This window comes from Dermochelys coriacea, chromosome 21 (assembly GCF_009764565.3).
Source record: "Dermochelys coriacea isolate rDerCor1 chromosome 21, rDerCor1.pri.v4, whole genome shotgun sequence".
NCBI classification, from domain to species: domain Eukaryota; kingdom Metazoa; phylum Chordata; order Testudines; family Dermochelyidae; genus Dermochelys; species Dermochelys coriacea.
This window is the reverse complement of record NC_050088.1, coordinates 17033874-17058949: the sequence shown is the minus strand read 5'-3', so window position 1 is coordinate 17058949 and position 25076 is coordinate 17033874. Positions and strand designations below refer to the sequence as shown.

Below are 25076 nucleotides of genomic sequence, written 5' to 3'. Positions count from 1 at the left end.
TGTCAGAGCCAGGAGTCAGAAGCCAAATCCTAAGACTAAGAGTCAGCCAAATTCATAATTAGAAGGCATAGCCAAGAGTTGGAGCCAGAAGTCAAAGCTGAAGGATTAGCTAGAGTCACAGTCTGAGGATCAGAGCCGGGAATCAGAAGCTAGGATGGAGTAGGGTGCTGGGGCAGGAGCAGGACTGCAGAAAGAGACAGGACCAAGTGCAGCCACAGGCAAGGAGCACGGGGAGCAGCCACTAGAATGTTGCTGCTACTGAGCTTAAGTATCAACCTGCTGACTCCTGCAGCCTATCAGGTGGCTCAGTCAATCAGACAACTACTATCAGGGCCAACTGCGCTCATTAGTTTGTCTGGAGACTGGCTTTGCTGCAGGCTGGCCCCTGACAACTGCATTGCTGTGAAGTGACCTCAGCCTTAGCGTGAAAAATTCCCTTTTAAACATCAGCGTCTCTATTGGCTTTCAAAATCCTGCCCAACAGATTCTAGGAAGCCAGCAAGATTGTCATTTTCCTCTTCTTATGGCAAAACCAGCAGCCTAATGTAAGTGTAGACATGCTATTCTAGAGCCTTGATTTTACCTCACATTGCCTGGTTTTCTCTAAGGATATCTTGCCTAGTCAATCACACTGAAACATAATGGCAACTGTGTATAATGTCTAACCGTTGCCTTCTGCTGGACAGGATCAGAACTGCTCAACTATGCATTTACTAGGCCGAAAAATGGAATAGTTTATGAAGCTTTTCCCTTATCTCACATGTTAAGGGGCCTTTGCTTTTAGAGCAGAAAGATTTGAGTTCTAACACTGCTGAAGCAGTAAAGGAGTTGTAGTGCACAGTATAATGACAAATGTGAAGAGCTGGACGGCCACTGATTTATTGCAAGCCATAAAGTCCGTCTGAATTTTCAACCTGTGTCTCTATACCCTGCCCTCCCTACTAGTTATTATTCCCACTCTAGCTCTGTATCGAAAACTATAGTGCCTGGTTGCTTAAATTTCACCCAATTATGTTTGCAGAATACAACACATCTGTATAGTGTAGAATATACTGTAGGGAAAAACTCTTGCATCGGCTGGGCGTGGGGGATTGAGGCTAGATAATCTCAGGGGCCTTTTCCATCTCAACACATCTGTGTGATCTTGCATTGCCTGGCACTTTGCAGATGCAGGCAGACAGTCCTGGCATGCAGGAGATACTCCACTGGCTTTGAAAGTGCTAAGTCTCTGCTGAGATAAATCCCACTGGTTGGATTTACCCCTTCCCCTTTGTTGTGATGGTGAGACACAACAAAATAACTACTTTGGAAGGCAAAGATGCCTCAGATAAACACCAGGAGATGGATTTCCATTCAAAGGCATCTTCCTGCCTCAAGTCCAACTGTTCCCCTGTTCTTGATCCTCTGTAGCTTTATAAATAAAACAACACAAGCTGTGAGTGGTGCAAACTGCTGGTGTAGACACATGAAACTCCTCAGCAGAAAGTGTGAGCAGATGTTTTTTTCATCATCACAGTTACCTCTAATTATAATATTTAAATATATCTGATTATAATATTCTAATTATATGCAAAACACCAAGGGGAAGAGTCAGCGAAGCTGGCTTAGGAAGGTTGAAATGATAGCTCTCTGCACCAACCTGCCCCTCCTCCCCCAGCCCTGGGAGGAATTTAGCCACTGGGTTAGTTCCACCCATCATCACTGCAGTTTTGATTCCAGCCAGGGATCTTTGCTTGCAGAGGCTATTTCTGTGCATCCCTCGGGTTCCTTGCATATGTCGGCTTCCCAACCAAGACTGCTCACTCTTTGGTTGCAATGGAGGAGGGGAGGTTGAGGCCACTTTCTGCCATGCCAATCTCCTCCCCAATGGATTTGCCATTGACTTTGGGGACCCTTCGCCTGCATTTGTGTTGATAAAATCCAGCATAAATCTGAGTTGGATCTGGCCCCAAAAGTACAGTCCACAGCAGTGTTCCCGCTAATTTTCCCAACACATGTGTGGAATGAATTTTGTTATGTGCACCAATATGGAGGTGATGTGTGACACATAACCAAATCCATGTGGCGAGGGTGAAGTGAAGGGGTTCGGCGTATAGGAGGGAGCTCAAGGCTGGGGCAGAGGGTTGGGGTGCACGGAGATGATGACTCTGGCTGGGGTCGAGGATTAGGGGTATGGGGTTCAGGTTGCCCCAGGACTCCCCCCAACTCTCTCTCCCTGCAGCAGGACCTGGGCTGGGTGGGGAGAGGCGCATCTCCCCTGGCCGCGGCAGGTCCAGGAGAGGCCAGGCTGGTGCTGCGGGAGGGGCACCTCTCCCCCAGCCGCAGCAGGTCTGTCCGCAGTCCCAGCCACTGGTGACACTCGGGGGAGGAGCAGCAGCGGCTGTGGGCTCCTTTCTGCCCCCTCCTTCCCCCCATCACTGGCAGGCAGCCAGCGGCTGCTGCCTGCTGGTGCTGGGGACGGGGGGTGGAGAGAAGAGCCCTCAGAGGAGCGAGTGGGCAGAGGGCAGGAGGAGAGAAGCCCTGGGCCAGCAGGCCTAGAGGGGATGGAGAGGAGAGGGGCCAGCGTTGTGTACACTGGCTCACAGCGCAAGTGAAGTGGAGTGACATGATGGGTTGCCAGGACCCCTGCTGAGCGTGGGCCTGCCGCCATTATAAACCCAGTGCTGTCTGGGCTGGCGTCACTCCCTGCCACAGCAGATCTGGAGCTGGGGGAGAGGCATCTCTCCTGCCGCAGCCCTGAGCGCCTGCGCGGAGCTTAATAGGCTGCTGTGCTACCACCCAGCCACGCAGCTTAGGGGAAACCTAGCTTCACATCCAAAAATAAACTGGAGTAAAAGGAGAAGAGGTCTCTGTAGGGTGACCAGAGTCCCATTTTTATAGGGACAGTCCTGTTTTTTGGTATTTTTTCTTACATAGGCGCCTATTATCCCCCACCCCTGTCCCGTTTTTTCACAGTTGCTATCTAGTCATCCTAGGCCTCAGGATCGTCCAGACTTTAAGGGGAAAGCGGATTTTATGTCTAGCATTAAAGTTCATGGACTAAGACCACCTGAAAATAAGAGAAGATGCTGACTAAGCTGTGCTGGAGGGCCCTGGTATAATACAAGCCATAAATAGGGTCCTACCAAATTCATGGCCATGAAAAACCCGTCATGAATCATGAAATCTGATCTACCCCTGTGAAATCTGGCTATTGTAGGGAATGAGCAGGCTTGGGGCTCCAGCTGTGCACTGGGCTTCAACTGCTAGTCCTGGAGAGGCTGGGGAGGGACAGGACTTCCTCTTCCCTTGCACAGGTCGCTCCCGGGGCTGGGTCAGGTCACCCACGTCCAGGAACCTTCCCCAGCTGCAGGAAGCTCCAGAACTGCTGGCTGGGAGCCCAGCTCTGAAGGCAGACCACTGCAAACAGCAGCGCAGAAGTAAGGGTGGCAATACTATACAATGACACCCTTACTTCTGCGCTGCTGCTGACAGCAGCACTGCCTTCAGATCTGGGCAGCTGGAGAGCAGTGGCTGCTGGCTGGGCACCCAGCTCTGAAGGCAGCGCCACTGCCAGCAGCAGTGCAGAAGTGAGAGTTGCATCATATGGTGGGGTCATCATCTTTGGAGGGGCCAGCCTTACGTGTGGGTGAGTGGGCAACTGCCCAGGGCTACTTGGTCAGGGGGATGCTGTCATCGTCCCCACACACACACAGCCAGCCCAAGGCCCCTTTAGCCCATGTACTCAGAGTGTGGGAGGGGCAGAGCTGGGGGTGCCCAGCTGGGGGCTCCTAATATGCACCACGCTCCAGCTTCTAGTCCCAGCCCAGCTAGGGAGGGATGGGACTTCCTCTTACCCTGCACAGACTGCTCCCAGGGCTGGGTCAGACCCACCTCCGGGAACCTACCCCAGTTGCAGGAAGCTCTGCGGCTACTGGCTGTGAGCCCAGCTCTGAAAGCAGCACCACTGCCAGCAGCAGCCCAGCCAGGACTAGCAGCTGGAGCCTAGAACATGGTAGGAGCCCCCAGCTGGGGCGCCCCCAGCCATGTCCCTACCCAGCTGTGGGCCCAGCTCTCAGAAGTTAAAGGGGCCTTGGACTGGCTGTGGGGGAGCAGGGAAACCATGGCACCCTGCTGACCACAGGGCCTTGGGCAGTCACCCACATCACCCACCCATAAGGCTGGCTCTGTCCCCTCCAAAAGCAACGACCCGCCCCCGCATACCATGCCACCCTCACTTCTGCACTGCTGCTGGTGGCGGTGCTGCCTTCAGAGCTGGGTGCCTGGCCAGCAGCCGTCCTCTGGCCAGCCAGCTCTGAAGGCAGCTGTGCAGAAGTAAGGGTGGCAATACCTCAACTTCCCTACAATGGCCTTGCAATCCCCCCATGACCCTCTTTTGGGTTGAGACCCCCACCGTTACAATACTGTAAAATTTCAGATTTAAATATCTGAAACAGTGAAATATACGATTTTTAAAATCCTATGACCGTGAAATTGACCAAAATGGATCATAAATTTGATAGGGACCTAGCCATAAGTTAATATCTTACAGGTGTAAAGTCCAGGGACTTGTATGTACATTCAGGAGAAGATAATTCACAAGTGGATTTCAGTTTTCAATCAGTCTCTAAACAATTAAACCTATAATGTTTGTGGAGTGTTTGCAAAACAGCAAATCTGAGATTTACAGAGGTCTGAAGGTGGTTTACCAGCAGTGCTGATAATTCAGAGTTTGTGATTTGTACTTAATTATTTATTCTGTAAAGCATCACAGATATCTGTAAAGGCTACCCCTCCTCCTATCTTAATGATGAATCTTTGGGCTAAATCCTAGTGAACATCTCACTCTTGACTGGTTTGGAGCACCCCAAGAGCCACAAGGAGTTTGGAGCAATCCAAGCTCTGCAGATGGGAGATTAGCTGTGGAGCAGCCAGGGTGCTACGGTGGGAGGGGTGATGATGGTGGGACCAGTGTGTCCCCAGGTGCTAAGGTGTTAGGATAAAAAGCTACGTGGCCTGGAATCCACAGCTCTTGAGAACCAGCATGAGTTACAGCACGAGGCCAGTTTTGTGTGTACAGATCAACCTGCACAGTATGAAGAGTCAGTGTGCACAATAGAAGAGGGTGAGTACAGCAGCAGGCAGTGGCTGCACAGGGGTGTAGCTGCAGCAATGTTTTCATGGATGCTGATGTTTGTGGTGCAGTTGCAATATTGACAATCTCAGGCATTCAGAAATCATGACTGAGGCCCCTTAAAATCATGATTCATGTAAAAATCATGATATTTTAAAACATATTTTAAAAAATAATACATTTTGGAGTATTTTTCTTTCTCTTCTGCTTTTAGAGCTACTAGGATGCATTCACTGTGGGATCTGGGTTTTTGCTGCAACAAAGCAGGGGTGCGGGAGAAATCTTTTTTTAAAATGAATGCCAAAAGTCTCATGCAATCTCCTGATCTCTGCAGGTGGGGCTTTAATGAAAAAACACAACCGTTGTGAGACTTGCCATGAAATCTCCAGTTGTGCCCAGTGACCCCCTCGTGACCAGTAGTAAGTGCTGGGAGCAAAGGTTTCAACCACGCTGGTCTGGTTACTCTAGACCTGGTGCCCAACTGGGAGCAGAAGCCACAGAACTCAGGACCTGCTGGCCTCAGCCCCTTCTACTGCACCTGCCCCACCTCCACCCTGCTGGGTCCTGCCCTACCCTTCCTCTTCCTCCCCATCGCTGCTGAGCCCAGCCCCCCACTTCCCTTCCCTTCCCTTCCCTTCCCTGGTCGGCCCAGCCTCCTTCCCCGCCCCTGCCCCTGCCCCTCCCTTCTGGGCCCAGTCCCCGCCCCTGCTGGGCCCAGCAACTGCCCCTCCCCCCTCCCTGCTGGGCCCAGCTCCTTCCCCGCGCGGCCTGGGCCGGCCCGCTGCTAACACCTGATGCCCCGCCCCCTCATTACCATCTGGCTTCTTCCCCCATCGCAAGGATTGAAGAGGGGGGCGGGATCCCCATACTCCTTAGACCCTGGCAACCAGCAGCCAATCAAGGCTTGGCAAGGGAGCGCTTGACCAATCGCAGAGAAGTAAGACGGGATCCCGCCTCGGATGCCTATTGGCGAGGGCATGGTGACGTTTCAGGTGCTTCACCAATTGGGTAGCGGGGGGCGGGGCCGCGCAGGCGCAGTGCGGAGCCGGTTGCTGACAGGGCCGCTCGCTGGAGGTTTCGGGCCTGGCGTGGGACTTGGACCCGGACTCGGCGTTTCCCTCCCCCGCACGCACCGGCCTTCAGCCCCGCTCCCGTCGTCGCCATGTTCCTCACCCGCTCCGAATACGACAGGTGAGCGAGGGCGGGCCCGCCCCGGCGCGGGCCTAGGCCCAGGATCTGCCTCGTCATGGAGCCGGCCGGGCCTGGGGCCGGCCCAGCCTCCGCGACCCCTCCCGCTGAGCCTCTCTCAGCCGCGCCGCGGAGTCCCCGGAGTGCGGGGGGTGCCCCTCCGCGTGGGGAAATCTGCCCCCGTGAGCGTCCCCGCTCCCTTCTCTCTGCCCCCCCAGCCTCCCCGCCGTCTCTCGGTGGGGAAATCCCCCTCCCGGTCCTGTCCTTGGGCCTCCTCCCTGGCGGTGTCAGTGGGGGTGAGAATGAGGCTTGCTCCTAGTGATTCCCCTTGGTTGATCTCATTCCCTTCCTCCTGGCCCTGAGCTGGGCCTCCTTAGTGGGGGAGTACAGACCCCCCTGTGTCATCCCTCTGGAAGGGTTAAGATACTGGGGCCTGATTAACAGCAAGCTGGTGGAGGCCAGCATTTGGGAGCCCTGGGGAATGGCAAAGGATGCTTTAGCCACCCAGCCTTAATGTCTCTGAGGTAGGAAACTTGGGGCTTGTCTACTTTACGCCCGCCTGAGCACAGCAAGTTTCAGCGCTGTAAAGTGCCAGTGTAGCCAATGCACCAGCGCTGGAGCTATTCCCCTCCTGGGGGTGTTCTTTTTATAGCGCTGGGAGAGCTCTCTCCCAGCGCTATGCTGTGACTACACAAGCCACATTAAAGTGCTAAAGTAAAGATGTGCCCTTCATGTCACGCTCAAAGGAACACCATCAGATTATCCCACTATAGTATTCTCCTTTTCCACTCATGGCACCCAACTCTCCCTGAAGTCTCTTGAGATTAAATGCCAATAGTGCTGCAGTATGGCTAAAAGTCAGATGTAAAGCAGCAGTAACCGAGTAGAGTCCAAGTTAGCAAAGCCATTTTGGCTCTGTCCACACTACAATTACAGGTGGCCGTAGACTTCATTACAAGAAAGAGGCTTATTAGGAAGACAGGTAATTGTAGAGTAGTTAGAGCCTTGTCCCTAATTCAACATATTGTGCCTTTGTATTGTAATTTAACTGTTGTTCCCAAACACTTGGGCCCTGTCTATGCCATAGCTCAATCTGCTTTAAATATGATGGTTGTTAATAAAGTGTTAATATAGTTTCCCTGATCAGAGTACATGAGGCCTACCTACTCACGTTAGGCCTCCTACTGTCTGGCTTGCAACTTCAGAACTATAATGTAGGCAGGGCTTAAAAAGCAGGCTGGGTTAGTCACAGAAGTGATTCTGAGTTTTCAGGCTTTTGGTTTCGTTTTTAGTTGGATTGAACACTGTTTTGTATGGCTATAAAACTGCCATCAAAGCAAATAAATAAAAGCTACTCTCTCAGAAAGTTTGGGTCACTATGTAGTCATGAGCTAAGCTATTCGCGTGGATGTGACAAATGTGAATTGAATATGCACCCTTACACTCTGACAAGTTTCAGAGTAGCAGCCGTGTTAGCCTGTATCCGCAAGAAAAAAAGGAGTACTTATGGCACCTTAGAGACCAACAAATTTATTTGAGCATAAGCTTTCGTGAGCTACAGCTCACTTCATTGGAGCATCCAATGAAAGCTTATGCTCAATTAAATTTGTTAGTCTCTAAGATGCCACAAGTACTCCTTTTCTTCTTACACTCTGAACATATTTGGAATTGTTCAAATAATAATTTTGCAATAAAAACATGGCTGATTGTTCCTCACACAGTTACAAATCCTAATACAAACTTGCAATTGTATTCCAAAAGTATTGCAATATATTCTGATATGACAGCAAAGTCATTGGGTACAAAAACAACACAAAAATATAGAGATCATGATGAGACAATTTTTCATTGATTTGAGTTTTATTGCTGAGAAAAATTCAAAGTTAATTAACTTTGATAAATGCCTGAGTCGCAGCTAATACTTTTACCTTTTCATGGTTTTGTTGTGTGTATATATAATTCAGATGTCTAAGGTCCTGATCCTGCAAGGAGATTTGTGTGGGCAGAGCCCCACTGCAGTCACTGAGGCTTTGTGTGTGTGCAGTAATCCGACCACAGAGCCCCATGCAGGTGCAAGAGTCTCTCCATATGGAGCTTATTGCAGATTTGAGGCAGCAGGGTAGATCCTTTCCATGGTAGGGTATAATCCAGAATTCTGTTGGAGCAATTAACCCCTCCCCCCCAAAAAAACAAAAAACAACTGAGTGACCCTGAAAGAGTGTTAGCAGAAAGATATTTACAACTTCTCTGATGTACTGTAAGAATACTATATACATCTCACATTTCTATCATTAAAGCTATTTTCCCCACAGTATTTTATGTGCTGCAGGGCGACTTCAGACTTGCAATGTGGTGGGGGTAGTTAGGAAGAGAGTAACCGCAAAATGTAGCTTGTTGCTGCTGTTGCGAGTTGTCTTAGTGTCCCATTGAGCAGTTTCTTCCCATCTGAAGTCTCTTCAGTTGTCAGCAGCTTGATCATTCTACCCTCTTCAGTATCTCTTTGGGGATGGGAACCAGCATCTGTTTTGCCCATCCCTTGCATGATGATCGTCTTCATGGGAGCAGCTGGGGGGCTCTTTCAACAGCAATTCCTAATGCAAGTTTGCCTGCAAATTGTGGATCCAGAGCAAGATAGTACAGGCACCCAGGCCTTCTAGCTCTAGATTTTGGGTAGTTGGTGGGACAAGACTGCTTGGATTCCTTCTCGAGCATTTGTAGGAGTGTCTCTTCTCTTCCCCCCTCCCCCCCACCCGCTTTCCACTCCCTCACAAAGGTTTAAATAGACATTCCCTTCATCTCTTTCCACCAGTAGATTCATTTCTTTATTGTGGTATTGCTCCTCTTTCTAACGGCCCAACCCAAAATACCAATTAAGTCTCTTTTATGAAGAAGGGGTAATGCAGTATTGCTAGACTAGTCCAAGATTTTTTGTGGGTAGTGGCATGGAATGAGTTCCTGACATATGCCGGTGGCTGTCTGTGCTCCGGGTACCAGTATCTGGACCAGTCAGCTGGGGCACTGTGCTGTACCAAGTATGAAGTTGCATACAGTTATATTTAAAATGATACTGTCTTCCAAGGTAAGGCAGGAGTCACGTGTTAAGAAATCTCCCAGAGTCCCCACAGATTTCTGGATGTTAGTGGAGCATTTGGTGGTGGTGTTGCATTCTCTTAAGCTACATCTGCACTACAGCACTTGCATCGGTGCAGCTGCATTACTGTAGCGCTCTAGGCCCCAGTTTTTCAAAGTACAGGTCACGACCCATTACTGTGTTGCGGAATGTCAGGCATTGGGTCGCTTTGCTGATTCAAATTATAACTATTGTTGCTGTGCAGCAGCTCTACAGGGCTGCACAGCAGGGACCTGGAGAGGAGAGAGGTAGGGGGTGGATGGGAATTGGGGAGGGTAGCAAGTGGGGGCTTGGAGGGCTGCTGTGAGCCTCTTCCCCGGAACTTGTTGCTGCTGGCCTGGAGAGAGGGATCCTTTCCCTGGAGCTCTGTGCAGAGGGAAGAGAGGCCTGTGCTTGGTGCTGGCAGCTGGCAAGGGGGGAGAGAGGCAGGCCCCTCCCCCAGAGCTAGCTGCTGGGGTGGGGGGAAGAGGGCTGGGCCTGCCTGCTGCACCCCAAATCCCTGGCCCCAGCTAGAGCCCTCATCCCTCCCCCCATATCCCAATCCTCTGCCCCAGCCCTGAGCCCCGTCCTACATCTTGAACCCCTCATCCCTGATCCCACCCCGCAGCCCTCACCCCCACATCCCAACCCTCTGCCCCAGCCCTGAGCCACCTCCCACACTCCTTACCATAGGCTTACTAAGGCTAGTGTCTAGTGTTAGTTATGTAAAGGGGGTTAATCTAGAATGTATTGCAATATTATGATTTTATGAAAACTCTAGTCAAAAGATATAATTATTTTGGGTCACTGGCATTAACAATTTTCTTCAACTGGGTCATGAGGAAAAAGTTTTAAAACCACTGCTCTAAGCCAACAGGAGAGCTCTCCTGTCAGTTTAATAACTCCTGCCTCTGCAAGAGGTGGTAGCTATGTAGGTGGGAAAAACTCTTGCTAAATATAAGCAAGGTAATAGCCTTCCTGAGCCAATGGGAGCATACACTGTTTAGAGTCCAGTGGCCGTTCTAGTATCTGCTTGTGGAAGATCCCTTGAAGCATTTCTCCCCACAATTATAATTGGACCCACTGGAGTTCTAGGGCATCTTCTGCTTCTTTGTCCAGTCCCTGCTGCTCTTTCACTCCTTCCTCTTTTTAAACTCATGGATCTGCATCCCTCTAGTCAATATCTGCCATGTTGGTGTTCGCTTTCTGAATATACAGATGTCATGCTGCTGGATGAGGAATGTACATCTATAAACATATCCAGCCACTGACTAAAATGCCATCGTTCTGCATTACCAGCTGACTTGACTTGGTGCCATTAGGTCCCTCTGCAGAGTAGAACCAGGAACTATTTTCTCTGATGTTTGTCCTTAAGTTTTTGGCCTTTTCTCTATCTCTGATTTTTTTCTTAATTGCAGGGGTGTGAATACCTTTTCTCCAGAGGGGCGGTTGTTCCAGGTGGAATATGCCATCGAGGCTATCAAGGTATTGCAAACCTCATTCATTGTTAATACATTGCTATCTATAGCCCAAACGCTCTCAGTTGTGATCGGGCTTAGTCACTAAGGATGGGAGAGCTCTTAAGAAAAGTCCTGTTGTTCATTTAAGTAGTTGACTGTCTTCATTTGAAGTGAGGACTGAACCAGTGCTCTATCATTATTTATTGTTCCCTTTTTATACACACACACCTGGTGGATCTCTTGTGTTCATACAGTGATGCTGGTTAATAGTAATCCTGATGACATCTTGCAGTTGAGAGCCAATCCTGTTCCATTGATGATGTTCGTGGGCTTCGGATACTGGCAACAGGCATGCCACTTATTAACAACTTTTTCTGGAGGAAAGACCTCAGCTGCAGGCAGGTTTGCAGGGCTACAGCAAGGAAAGGAAGCGCTTAAGGCTGCACAGAACGTCTGTGTGCTGTGTCCTGCTCTAGCACTAGTGCTTGGGCTTGGTAGGTCCCAGTGCTTCCTTCTCCGGCTGCAGCCCCACAAACCTGCCTGTGACCAGGAACTGCCATCCACATCCATAGTGGCCTGTGGTACCCACGTCCCAGCCTAATGGGGGATCCCCTACCAGAGTCCTGGCACTATGGGTTGGGAGGGGAGGCTGTGGGATGGGCAGCAGTAGGGAGGGAGACTTCAGCCCAGATCCTGGGGCTTTCCATGGAGAGTGTAGGTTCTGAGGCTGCACAAGGCTGCACAATACCTCTCCCTGTGCTTTCCTGGCTGCGTCCTGGCCTGACACCGGGGGTTCGGGCTGTCCAGTGCTTGTTCCCTGGCTGCAGCCCCGCAAACCAGCCTTCTGCTTATTGGCAACTTCTGGGTAGCAGCAATTTTTACTGGGAACTAAGAGTTTGCTAATAAGCAAAATCCATTGTATAATCAATTGAATTGAATGTCAGTTAACACTTAGGAACACCACAGCCTGGAGTAGGGGAAGGGGAAACCTCTTCCCCGAAACTACACACTCAGCAAAAGCTTGGGGAAACTATTGAACGCTAACATACTGCCAAATGTTGTTAGAACCGGGTGGGGGGTGTCCTGGACACTTGAGATTATTAAAGATCCCATGGCATTTTTGAGACTTGGTGTTAGCTCCAACATATAAACCAAATTCTTATTTGAGTAATTACATTCTACCTCCTTAAATGCCTCCCTGTAGCTTCAATTAAAAATATTCACTTGATGCCCTGAACCTTTTTGGGCTAATGGAGCATTGCATTCTGGGATGTGTAGTTTCCACATACCACCTCTCTCAAAGATTACCAGATTATAACTGTACTCTATTCTATGTTAACTAGGTGACCTTTATTTTCTTGGCTAATTGCCAAAGAAACCTGGGGTTTGTGAGTGCCAGTTTATAATGGTTGAATGTTCTTTCTATTGCAAGTGATGCAGTTGTCTCATTGCACATGCACAAGATGTGTTTTAAATTAGTTGAGAGATGGAGGTGTATTTTTTCTAATATATGAAGAAACCAACAGTTTCTCCCCAAATTTGATGCGGAGGGTTTTAGTGTAAGTGGCGTTAAGGAAAGAAACCTTTTTTTTTTTATAGGTTCTTCGATAGCCTCTATTTAGGGATTAGCGTTAAGGGTCCATGTAGATGAATATCTTCTCTGTGTTACTATTTCCCACTCAAACACTTTGGCCACAAGGAGCAGGCAAGGTGCAGCTATTCAGTTTCATCAAGTTTTTGGAAGCAAAAACTCTTAAATGCATTCTAGTAGTCAGCATGTTGATGCATTCATATTGCTCATAAAATACATATAATAAAGCTGAAATCTAATCCATAGGATAAACTTGCTTGTCTTTATTGTGAGTTTCACCAATAAGCCTGGAAATGAATTAAATTTATGCAGCTCAAATATTGCCTTTAAGATGTTTGGTACATTATTCCATGTATTGGGAGTGCAGGGGGATCCTTCCGTGTGCAGGGAAATAAATTGGGGCAGTTGGTAATGCAGTCTTTGCAGGACCTCAAACAATCATATTTTGTTTCATAATTACAGCCAAAGCTTTGAATGTGGTTCAGGCAAGATATATACTTAATAAGGGATCCAGGTGGTTCAGTCTTTAAGAAACATGCAGGTGAATATGATGCGACTTCCAAAATTAGGGAATTCTTGTGTGGATTTGACAGTGGCATGATTTAGGGCTTGTCTACATGGGGAAATTTACTGATATAGTTATAAAAGTAAACTTCCTTGTGTAGACATGTTATGAGCAGGCCTGTGTGGCCTTTGTCAGTCACCTTACTTCATTATTCCCATTTCCCTGTCTCTGAGAGGAGTGTAATACTTAATATCTCGGAGGGGAGTTGAGAATGCAGTAATTAAGGCATGAAAAGCAGAATTTGGTGAGAGTGCAAAGTACCTCTCTTTCACTTGGTGAAGACTCCTAAGTAAATTCTGCAGATAGTAAGAGATTTCACAGCAAAGGAAAGAATAAAAGTGACTAAACTAATACAATTAATCTGCAAATATTAGTTATATCCTGTTTTATATCCATGGAAATCAATGCATCTGATTTTAATTTTGTTCTGCAAAAGAAAATTCACAAGGCTCTTTTTAATCTGTAAAAATAAAAAAAAAATTCATTTGAGATTATGGTATATTTTAGGGAGGAGATTAATTACTAATCTGCAAGAGGGTTTCTGGGTCTCAATGAACTTTCAAACTGCACATCCTGAGCAGCTTAACTTCAGTTCCCAGATCAAATTATGACCTCTTAGTTTAGCTCTCACTGTGCATTATCCTGTATTTGTTGTGAATGTACATAACTGTAGATACATTAATGCCGCGGTTCTCAAACTTCGTATCACCACGACTCCCTTCTGACAACAAAAATTACTACACGACCTCAGGAGAGGGGACTGAAACCTGAGCCCTGCCACCCCAGCTGGGCGAGGACGGCAAAGCCTGAGCCCTACCCCGAGCTACTGATGTTGTAGTACAGTAATGGCATCATTCTGGGGGATAGAGGTACTACAAATGATGTAGGTCAAGATGAGCATCCTCATTTTGTGTAGATTAGATACCAAAGTGTAGGCGCCCTAATGATGTTGTAGATTACGTGTGATGGTGGTAACTGTGTATGTGTTCTTAGCTTGGCTCCACAGCCATTGGGATTCAGACATCAGAAGGTGTTTGCCTGGCAGTGGAGAAGAGAATCACCTCCTCACTTATGGAACCCAGCAGTATTGAAAAAATTGTAGAAATAGATTCTCATATAGGTAAGAGTAATGCAGGTTTGTTCCTTCTCATGGTAAGGCCTGTCATATCCTTCCAGCCCTGGACGTGTAATGAAAGCTTCTCCAGAAGAGTTTCATGAGAGACTTGTCTTGAAACATGGTTTCTGAAGTCATCTCAGGCCCTCACGTGGCTTTCTTTGGTGGGAATGAACAAGCAACTCCCAGCAAATACAGGGTGCTGGTTACTGGTTTTCCAGGCTCCAGGCCAGCAGGACATAGTTGCAGGAAGCAGCAGCTGAAATGCTCTTTCTGTTTGACCTCCCTAATGAAAACTCATCCCCAAATTTAGATCTGGGAGGGTAGGGAATTATTGTAATGTAAAGGTTTGATTCCAGGCCAGTGTCTGTGCTGGGAGCTCACTGGTTGGATCACTAATGTTAGACTGTTCCTCTGTGCTCAAGGCAGCTTATTGCAGCTGCAGGGGGCCCAAGGAAGATTGACTGGGCAGCTTAAAATACGTCATCTTAAAAAATTAGAGCCCTCCAAAGCACTACTCTTCTAAGTGATAAGAATTGGTGTGGGCTGTGCTGCTCGTGAAGAGACAGGCTAGATTCCCAGGAAAAACCTTTCTCCTCCGCTTTCTTACACTACAGCCCTTTCCACAGCTACCAGAAGCCATATGGTATTGCAGGTTGAACAGATCAATTTATTTATAGCCGCTTATTTCAACCAGCTACAAACATGCAACTTTGTGGCATTCTGTGTGTATATCAAACACTATTAGGCAGAAAGATGACTCTTCCAATACTTAGATTTTTGGTCAATAGCCCCACAGGTCCTCCCACCCCAACCCTTCACTCTCACACATTTAGTAGGTTCCCAGCCTAAATTCTGGCTGCCTTGTGCTACCCAGCCACTAATGAATTCACCCTTACATTATGCCACCTATGTTCAGGAAGCTGGTGAGTGGCTCCCTGTGGAGCCTGATTGCTGTCTCAGACCTCTTACTATGCCACTGCCAGCTAATAGAGAAGCAGCCAGCCCTCTTTTCAGGGGAGGATGACTTTATTCTTTCCAGCAGGTTTGGCTAGTGCCTTGGATTCTCTTCCAAGGTTTCAGATTCGGTTCCTTTGTCAATTCACTGCAATAGTGTTTTTTTGCATAGCTCTGTATACCGGAATGCCAGGCATCAGCCCTGATAAGCCATAGCTTTAGCCATCTAGCTAAGTAGTAGAATATTGCCTATCTGGCAATTCCATTTGCATCCAGTGTTCTTCACTTTCTGACCTAAATTATTGTATAGTGTTACTGAATGCTGTTACACAGCACCACATTTGGTCCAGTGGGTGAAGGAGTACTTATGTCACTAGTAAAATGCTTTGGGGATTTTGGAGACAAAAGTGGTAGATAACTTAATAAATGAAGTTATTTGTCACACTCTCTCCCCTTTGTTTCAGGCTGTGCCATGAGCGGATTAATAGCTGATGCAAAGACTTTAATTGATAAAGCAAGAGTGGAAACACAGGTAAAGCTTTCTCTAGTATCTCAATACAATGACCTGACTCTGAGAATAGATTATTTTTCTGGCCAATTGGATGGTCCCAGCACTTGCAGACCTGGGTAGCAAAGGCAAACAATGCTGAGCAGGAGGAGAAACTCGGAGCCAAGCCCAGCAGCTGAAATTTCACAGGTGTTTGGCAGAACTGACTCTCTCACACTTAAAGAAAAGGAGTACTTGTGGCACCTTAGAGACTAACAAATTTATTAGAGCATAAGCTTTCGTGAGCTACAGCTCACTTCATCGGATGCATTTGGTGGAAGTTTTTTTCCATCAAATGCATCTGATGAAGTGAACTGTAGCTCACGAAAGCTTATGCTCTAATAAATTTGTTAGTCTCTAAGGTGCCACAAGTACTCCTTTTCTTTTTGCGAATACAGACTAACACGGCTGCTACTCTGAAATCTCTCACACTTGTTTGTTTTGGTCTTTTTAGTAGTGAGAGCTTGGTATGAAGAAGGAACTGCATTAAATTCTGTTGTAGAGGAGCTTTTCCTGGGGGACTCGGAGCTGGTATGGGTGGATAAAGGCACATCAGCACTGTTCGTCCCCTTCTTTTGGAGTAACATGAAATCCTTCTCTCCTTTCAGCTGAGTGTAGTTCTAAAATGCACTGACTTTGCAATCACCCTAGTAGTGTCCCAGGGTCTCAGGAGTCCCTAAGGGAGCAGTAAACTAGTAAAGGGACCAATCCACTACTTCTGAAAGAAGCCCTTGTGAATTTGTATTATTTCCAAATTACTCGGTTTTTCCCATCCCAAACCAGGCCATGAAGATACTCTTCTTCTGAGAGGCCCATGTCACAGACACACATCCTTTAGTTTGGCATGTCACTTCTGAGCAATATAGAGCGTTCCTTGCATTATCTCCATCTTGTGATTGAATGTACTGCCCTTGTAATGCCTCAAGCCCCTGCCAGGTCAGGGAATGGAACTGGAGTCCAGAAGCTGGGAATGGGTGACAGGGGATGAATCACTTGATGATTACCTGTTCTGTTTTGTTCCCTGTGGGGCACCTGGCATTGGCCACTGTCAGAAGACAGAATACTGGGCTACATGGGCCTTTGGTCTGACCCAGTATGGCCGTTCTTATGAGTCTCCCGCGTGGCAATGCAGAGCACCATCACAAGACTACATGGCAGGCCCATTACCTTTGAGACCCTTTTATTCCATCAGAGCATTGGCTTTTGCATGTGTCCTGTTGAGAATCATGCGCAAGAACTGGCATTTGGAAAGGGACAGGTAGTTCAAGCCCTTGTATTATCTTCTCCTAGAATCACTGGTTTACATACAATGAAATCATGACAGTAGAGAGCGTGACACAGGCCGTATCCAACCTAGCCCTGCAGTTTGGAGAGGAGGATGCTGATCCTGGTGCTATGGTGAGTAGGTGCTGGCACAGGACATGTTCTGAGTGTAAAACCATTGGATTTCCTTTGCCTTAACAGTCCAGGTCTCTCTCAACCCTCCTGTGGTTTTGTTACAGTCTCGTCCATTTGGTGTAGCGCTGCTGTTCGGAGGAGTCGATGAAAAAGGACCCCAACTGTAAGTTCAGTTCTCTCACTGGTTCATGCTCTTCTTGGGAAGAGGCAGGGCTTCTACCTGAAGCACAAGATAGTCTTATTAGACAAGAAATAGGGAATTGCATAGAAATCTTCGGCTTATCTCCGTATGTGCCTGGGATGCAACAAGCTGTGGTGGTTCCCTTTTCAGTGTTGAACAGAATATGTTGCTTGCAGTAAATCCTGATTTTAAGTTTGATTTAAAAAAAAAGTTGAGAATAAAGTGAGAGGGGAAGATCTTTCTTACCCTTCCCCAAAGGACTAGCGGAACCACTTGTAACATAATATCTGGAGCCTGCTATATCATTCCTTAGGGAGGGGGTGGGAGCACTTGTAACCGGAAACTCTGTGTTTCCAAGATCCAGACCTTCCTGGAGTGGTGAGGGTGGGGGGTGGAAGTTCCATGAATGCAGTGGGAGGAACAGCTCAGTCAAAAGAATCTCGAGCTGAAGGTCTGTCTTTCTGGGTAACCATGGCCTGGGTCCCTATCAGAATAATGAAAGAGCCTGTTCATGTGAAATGCTTCTGCTAGGGTTGTGAGTGATAGTGACAGAAAGGGGTGCAACTCTAACTCTAATTTGGATACCCTGGTTGTCTATTGGGTTTGGCACTTCCTTCAGGGCATTTCTTGACCTTTCGGCCCTTTTGGAATCTTGGTCTGAATTTCGTCTTGTCCTCCAAATGCCAGCAGGAGTTACCTGCTGCTGGTGTATCTTGTCTCAGCAGCCCCTCAAATCTACCATACAGGATGATGCTGGCTTTAGCCAAATAGCATGTACCCTGAGCCTCTGCCTCAGGATGTCAAGCAAGCTGCCACTATCTAAATTTCACCCGATGAGTCCTTAACTTCCAGCTGTAAATTGGGCTCTGCAGAGAATGTTTCATTATTGTGAATCTTCTGGGGAACCCCTTGCAATACTGTGGCATAAGACACTCTTACCTGTATTCCTGGCAGGTTTCACATGGACCCTTCTGGGACATTTGTGCAGTGCGATGCCAAAGCAATTGGGTCTGCCTCGGAAGGTGCACAGAGCTCCCTGCAAGAGGTTTATCACAAGGTAATGGAATGAGTTCAGAATTACACCTGTTGATTAGCTAGCTGATGTCTGCAGTGTCCTGGGAAGTAGATATTACCCCCACTTCATGGGTGGGGAAACTAGGTACGGGGCTAAATCCAGAAGGGTAGTACCAGAGAACTCCGATACCATGTTATGGTATAAACACACTCCCCAAGACGATATAGGGACACACTGACCCCTCCTAAAGATAAGTTCAGGATGACAGTGTGATGGATAGAGATGTTTTGATTGAACCAACAGGCACAAGTTTAAAGGGTGGTAACTCACCACGTCGGAGAGGCAATACGTAACTTGTTTGTATCAGTGTATAAAAGAGGGATTGCCGAGGGGGTGCCTCTGTCGGGGCTAGAGGGGAGCAGAAGGTCATGCCTGCTCGCTGAACTGTGCCCATTGTAATGGGTATACATGTGTTAAGTATCCCCATAGAACAAGGGTTCTCGTAACAAATATTTTGGTGGCCTCAGAGTGTGGCCACCAACTTTTGCTGGTGGCCGCTCTGACAAACCAGGCTCTCTGTCTCTGCCTCCTGCAGCCCTTCAGTGAGAGCCGGCATCAAGCTGGTGGGTCGGGAACTCACCAGCCACTTGTGGAATCCCAGGCTCCCTTTGCCTTGCCCGGACAGGAGCAGAGGAGCTGCCCAGGGGAGCGCCCCAGCAACTGAACACCGCAGCCACCTCCAGTGCCACGCACATCAGCCCCACATGTCTCCAGAGGTGCTGCCCGGAGCCCCTGAGGAGGCTGCAGGGTGCAGATCCCTTCTGGTGGCACCAGCACAAACACCAAGCCAGCGCATCTCGCTGCTCTTGGTAACAGCTATTCAGGAGCAACAGCTGGGTGCTGCAGTTAGAGGCCACTGCTTTGCTCCCCCATTCTCCACTAATGCTTCGGAGGCTTTTGTGGCTGTAAAAAAATCCGCTGGTGGCAGCATTTGAGAAACGCTGCCATAGAGTCTACCGGGTGCTAGGTTTGTGCTTTGTAAACAATAAACCTGGCCGAACGCCTTTGCCACTGAACCGAGTCTGTGGTTTTCTTGGGCAGTTAACCCATACAGCAGACTTGGATCTATCTGGTCGGAGCCAGTACAGTACAACACGCACGCAGCCAACAACTGATAACAGCTAGTCATCCGTTCTTGGGTATCGCATAGATCATTGGCTCTGGACATTGGCTCATGGGGGCCTCACAGGTTAGAGCATGAAGAGCTCTGTGACTATGGAGGCCAATTTTTCAGAATTGTTAAATCATATTACTGCCCTTGTAATGCCCCAAGCCCCTGCCAGGTCAGGGAATGGAACTGGAGTCCAGAAGCTGGGAATGGGTGGGGATTTCCTAAGACAGCCTTATTGAGGTGACCAAGCAGCTGCATTTAGATGTAATAAATGAGACCTAATTAGTGTCGTGTTATTTTTTGTGATGGAGATCTGATTTGAGTTTTGTAAATGATACTGCTGTAGACAGAGAGAAGGGGAGATCTGCATTATTATACACAAAAAGGAAAACAATGTACGCAGCAATTTAGTTATTACCTTGCCTGAACTACATTCCTCACTAGTGCAGTGTTGGCAATATATATAATTTGGTGACATTTTGATTTTCTGCCAATGATAGCTTGATATAATATTTTGGAGCGGGACAGAGGGAGGACACGACTTTTGGAGAGGATGCGATTTTCTTTTTCAAAGGACTGGTTAAAGAGGTGTGTGTGAGAAGCTAAACAATGAAGCTGAGTGGCTAACTTTTTTTTTTTTGGCTTGTTTTATTTAACAGTCAATGACACTGAAAGAAGCGATCAAGTCATCCCTCATCATCCTAAAGCAAGTTATGGAGGAGAAACTGAATGCAACTAACATTGAGGTATGTGCTGCTGCCTTGTTCTCCCTTCGACAAATGCTGTAGGAGTTGGTAGCATTTGGACTACAAGAAAAATCTGTCCTGCTTCCCTGGTCCAAGTCTCTGTGGCTGCACAGCAAGTATCCCCTTAGGGTGTCTCAACTGGTAATAGGTCAGGGTTGGTTTTAGATATTTGTCAAAATAGCAATGACTGGGATGAGAGGACTTTAAAACAAGGGCCAATCTGCAACTCTTAAGCCTTCAATCTCTTCCTGAGGTGGTGATTCTTGTCTGTTTCAACATCTATACACTTCTAATGTGCTCATTGCCATAATATCAGTGTATTGCCACATAACTCCGTGTGGCATACCTGAAGTAAGAATGAAATCCTTAATCTTTCTCTTGATTTGGGCTCTTGGGAAAGTATTGCTGGGCTCTTCTGCCCTGCTAATTGGAGAATGCTTGTCTGAGTAAATATCTGAATCCTACAACACTCCCTGAGTGTGGCTAGACTTGACTTTGTATTACTCTCCAAAACCTTGAAGGGGGGGCCCCTGCTAAGAGCACTAACACAAGATCTCAAGAGTTGCCAGAATTGACATGTCATGCCAGCTGGGTAATTTTTTTAGGGTTTTCCACTGCCATCCTTTCTTGTCACTTCCAAGGAATGAAAATTATACCGCTTCAGGACTTTCTATTCTTAGTCTTGGATCAGTGCAAAAAAATAAGACCAAAGAGATGGGTTTTCCAGACTTCAAATCTCTGGGAATGAATATGTAGAGTCTGTGTTAATCTCCACTTCCCGGTGAGGAGTAGCAGCCTTGCCAAATGTAATTTGGTTCAGATATGCTAACACTTTTTTGTGGGGCAAATAAAAATAATTTTTTCCCTCTTATTGTCCATCATGGTAAAGGATAGGTGAATAGATTTCTTTTGAGCAAGGCTGGTGTAAAACATTTGTTTCTATTTCTGGCCATTTACAAGATAACTGAACCTTAAAATCATGTCATTCTGACTACTAACTTGCTCTTCTGTCTCTTCAGTTACGGATGTGATTTCAACAGCTGCTGTCTCTAGATGGTAACTTTCAGGCTGAAAGAAGTAGGCGCACACTCTAATTTTGGGTGCCTCTGTTTTTGACTGCCCACCCTGAGATGCCTGGGGCCTGACTTCTCAGAGTTGTGAGCTGCAGGTGCCTTAGCTCTGGCAGTCTGAAGGATTAGTTGCTGAAATTATAATGGGTGTAAGGTGGGGAAGCCAAGCAAGATGATGATCAGAATGACGTGATTTTACATTTTTGTATCGCACAACCTACAAAAGCACAGAAATACTTTGGGTCCAGTATAAATGCTCTGAAATCCAGTAAACTTCCCTAAGCACCATTCCTGAATAGTACCAGCAATAGGAGAGAAGTTTAATGACTGCAACAAAAGCTACTAGCAATAGGCATCTGATGCTAGATGTGCTGCTTGTGTCTAATATTAAATGCTGCTAGTGAGCCCTTCTGAGATGACAAACTGAGCTGTCCTAGAGAGGAGAGATGGAAGAGAACATGCCAGGTTGCGTTTGCACACTCGGAGCACAATCTTGTGCCATCCCCAGAAATGTTCCAGTTAACAAGGACTAAGTCATGAGCATTTTAAAAGGGTAGCCAGCCCCTTAAATAAAATTGGGCTCAGCTTTCCTTTTTCAGTCCGGGTGTGCTCTAGTTCAGTGTAATGAGGGTGAGGCCTCCCTGGGAGTTATAAACAAGAGGTCAGAATCCTGAGGTACAGTTTAGAATGGAAGAGAGTCCAGAGACTTGAGAGTATGGCGCTCAGAGGAAGAGCAGAGCTGGGCTGAGAGCTCAGGGAGGAGATGCCCATGAAGCCAGATCAGGCTGGGGAAAGCAGAAGGCAAGAAAGAGGTTGGAGATTGGGCACCTACAAACTTCCCCTGGTAAAAGAGTGCTGAAGGCTGAGAGCAGCAGAGGGTGAACTGGAGAGCCAGAGAGGGCTGAAGGATGGATGGGTGAGTCTGCTGATGTCTCCAGGCAAGAGCTGGAACTATATCTGAAAAGGAACAAGGGTGGAGAGAAATCCCAGCTAGAGGTGCTGAGCTGGGGCATGTTGAGAAATGCCAGAGCTGAACTTGGTGTTGGACTGCTGGGACGAATGTGCTTTTTGGACTGTCCTGGGGGCATCTTTGTTTGTGGTAGGTAGTGGGACTTCTAATAAACTAAAACTGCAAAAAGGGCTACTTATGTATTCCAAAGGCTGTACTGAGTTTATTTGCATAATAGAGGGAAACTGAGGCAAGGGGCCACTTACAGGGCTGCCCTGAGGCTACAATGGGGTGCCCAGTAAGGGGCCACACATTTACAAGCATGTTTGCTCATTATTACTATCTTACAAATCAGTATCTTGGTCAGTGAAGCTTTCCTCTGAATGACTGACTTATAGTACAGTGTGTGAAGAAATCAATGCAGAGTAATGTGTACAGTATACTTATGTCAGGTCCTCATTTAACAGGGCTTAACTGTCCTCAGCATAGCTCTGTATGCATTGAGGAATCACTATCAGGTTTAAGTATGAGAATAGTGTGCTGAGGATTAAAGGGGCACTGTAGACTGAAATCACCCTTCTAGTTGAGAATGTTTGACTTAGTTACTTTATCTGAAAGGCTAGAAAGCAAACTGAAGAGAGTTAAGGTTTGTTTTTGTTTTTTGTTTTGTTTTTTTACATTTGACAACACGTGTGGCTTTTTTCACAGAAGTGGGGTGGAGAAAAACAACATGAGAATGTGGCAAAGGAACAGTTAAAAATATTCGTTGACTGCAGGGCTCAGGAGCCAGTGCAACACCTGAAACATCTCTCCATTTGCTTTTTCAATGTGACTGTTTCCCTTTATTTAACCTCTTTCCTTACAGACAAGTCTTAAAATCTAGAGCAGTGGTTCTCAACACGTGGTCCACGGCTGCTTGTGGCCCAGTCAGCACACAGCTGCGGCCCATGTGACATCCTCAGGGCCATACAGATAGTGTATATATATTGTGTGGATGTGGCCCACATAACACACAGAGAGCTGCATATGCGGCCCACAATGGTAAATAGGTTACGAAACACTGGTCTAGAGTTTGGACAAATTTGTGTCGTTCACTAGTCTTTGAATAGTAGTTTGGGTGGGGCATGGGTAGAGTTGTACTTAAAGGACTACCCAGTTAAAGTGGGTCCAGTATCTTAGGCCAAAACTGTCAAAAACAGTTAGTGATTTTAGGTGCCCAACATGAGACTCCTTAAACAGAGCTGTCTTTCAGAAAGTGCCAACCACCTGCCATCTGAAAGCCAGGTCTGGTTAAGGTGTCCCATTTTGGACACTCAAAATATTCATCATTTTGAAAATGTTGGCCTTAAAAGTTCTTGACCTATTTTTATACTCTTCACCTTGTACATCTTTGACATTCTTTGCTCCCCTGCTGGTGTCTGTGGGTGAGCACAAAGCAGTGCCAATGGGGCCCAATGGAAGCTCCAGGGCATGCGAGTCCAGGGTTCTTTTTGTTCTGCACTTCTGTGCCCAGTCTTTCCTCTTCCATTGATGTGTGGCAGTAGCATATTCCCCGTTCCCCAGAGAGTGAAGACTTCTGCCCCGCTTCCAGAACCCAGTACATCCCAGGGCGGTCCAAGGAATGAAGGTTCTGTGCCACACACGCTAGCAATCACAGGTGCTCCCCAGTCCCCCTTGTCAGCTACCACTGCATTTGTTCCTTACCACTATCTTCCCATGTCAGCCCCATTAAATGGCTCTACAAATATTCTGTTGCTCATTTTCCAATTTCTTCTTAATATTTTGGTGCTTGGTCCATGAAGCCTCAGGAGATCCATGCCCTGCCCTGCCTTGCCTTGATAATGTGCCTCTGTCCTATTCTCGCTTCCGGGAGAGTGAACTTCCTCTCAGCCCAGGTCCCCTTGAATCCTTGGCCTTCTTCCTATCTCCATGTGAGCCACTACACAGCTGATTGATAGAGGGCAGTGACAGATGTTCACTACTGACCAGCTCTGTATTTGAAGTAATGACTTTGATGCAAATGGCCTCTTTGGTTACCAGTTTCCCAAAGATACTCAAGCTTGATATTAACAAATTGTCCCCTAATGATTTGAGTTAATAGTCTCATTTTTAGAATGCCTTTGTAACCAGGGTTACAAGCCCTGTCCTATTATTACAGAAGAGGGAAGCTGGCTCCCTAATCTTGCCTCCTGAAGATGGTGGTCCAAAAGATGTTTGCCTGAACCTGATTAGAAATGGGACTGGGCTGAACTGCAGCTTGTCTCTCCCTGCCGCCCCGAAGTTTTCTGCTGAAGAATTAGTGCGAACTGGTCTGTCCCTGCAGAGGGAGAAGCAGCTGAACCGGAGAGTTCCCAGTAGATGTTTCCCTGAGCTGCTGCTACTATGAGGAGATTGAGTCAATTAGAAGCTATTTCTGCAGCAGGCAGCTATTTTAGGGAATCAAAGAACATGTTACTGGCTGGAAAGATCTTGCTGGGCTGGCAGATCAGGCAGTCGAGAAGGAACAGCTGCTCCATCTCTGGCAGTTTCTCTGTTCCATGCCCTGTGCTGTCACTTCCTCACGTATGCAGGCAAATGCACTGAACCCTTTCTTCTTCTCCTTCCAGCTTGCGACGGTGGAGCCCGGAATGAAGTTTCACATGTATACAAAAGAAGAGCTTGAAGAAGTCATCAAGGATATCTGAAAAACAAGGAGCTTGAGAGAGAGACTCCCTCAAAAGCCTCATTCCCCGATCTAAGCGAACTGACTTCTTTCAGTTCCTTCGAGTACCCATGATTTTATTTCCAGCAGCGTATGTGCTTGCTCTTTGTAGAAGGCTCTAATGGTTTTTTTTTTTTTACATGTTCTGTACATAAACAATCTACAATAAGGCAATGAGAATAAATCCTTTTGTTACTCTTA

At 47.2% G+C, this 25076-nt stretch overlaps 1 protein-coding gene across 1 annotated transcript; it reads left to right on the top strand.

Moving 5' to 3' along the window:
• The first annotated feature begins 5990 nt into the window (after nucleotides 1–5990).
• On the top strand, nucleotides 5991–25076 carry PSMA5 (proteasome 20S subunit alpha 5). The gene is made up of 9 exons (XM_038379508.2): nucleotides 5991–6304; nucleotides 10829–10895; nucleotides 14020–14146; nucleotides 15562–15629; nucleotides 16935–17042; nucleotides 17147–17205; nucleotides 18178–18280; nucleotides 20069–20155; nucleotides 24781–25076. The coding sequence occupies exons 1-9, from the start codon at nucleotides 6276–6278 to the stop codon at nucleotides 24856–24858; spliced, it is 726 nt and encodes a 241-aa protein (XP_038235436.1). The 5' UTR covers nucleotides 5991–6275; the 3' UTR covers nucleotides 24859–25076.

Coding starts and splice junctions, on each gene's coding strand:
- PSMA5 (XM_038379508.2), top strand. CDS start 6,276: ATGTTCCTCACCCGCTCCGAATACGACAG. Junction 15,630..16,934: donor AAGCAAGAGTGGAAACACAG/GTAAAGCTTTCT, acceptor ATCTTCTCCTAG/AATCACTGGTTTACATACAA. Junction 18,281..20,068: donor TGCAAGAGGTTTATCACAAG/GTAATGGAATGA, acceptor TTTATTTAACAG/TCAATGACACTGAAAGAAGC.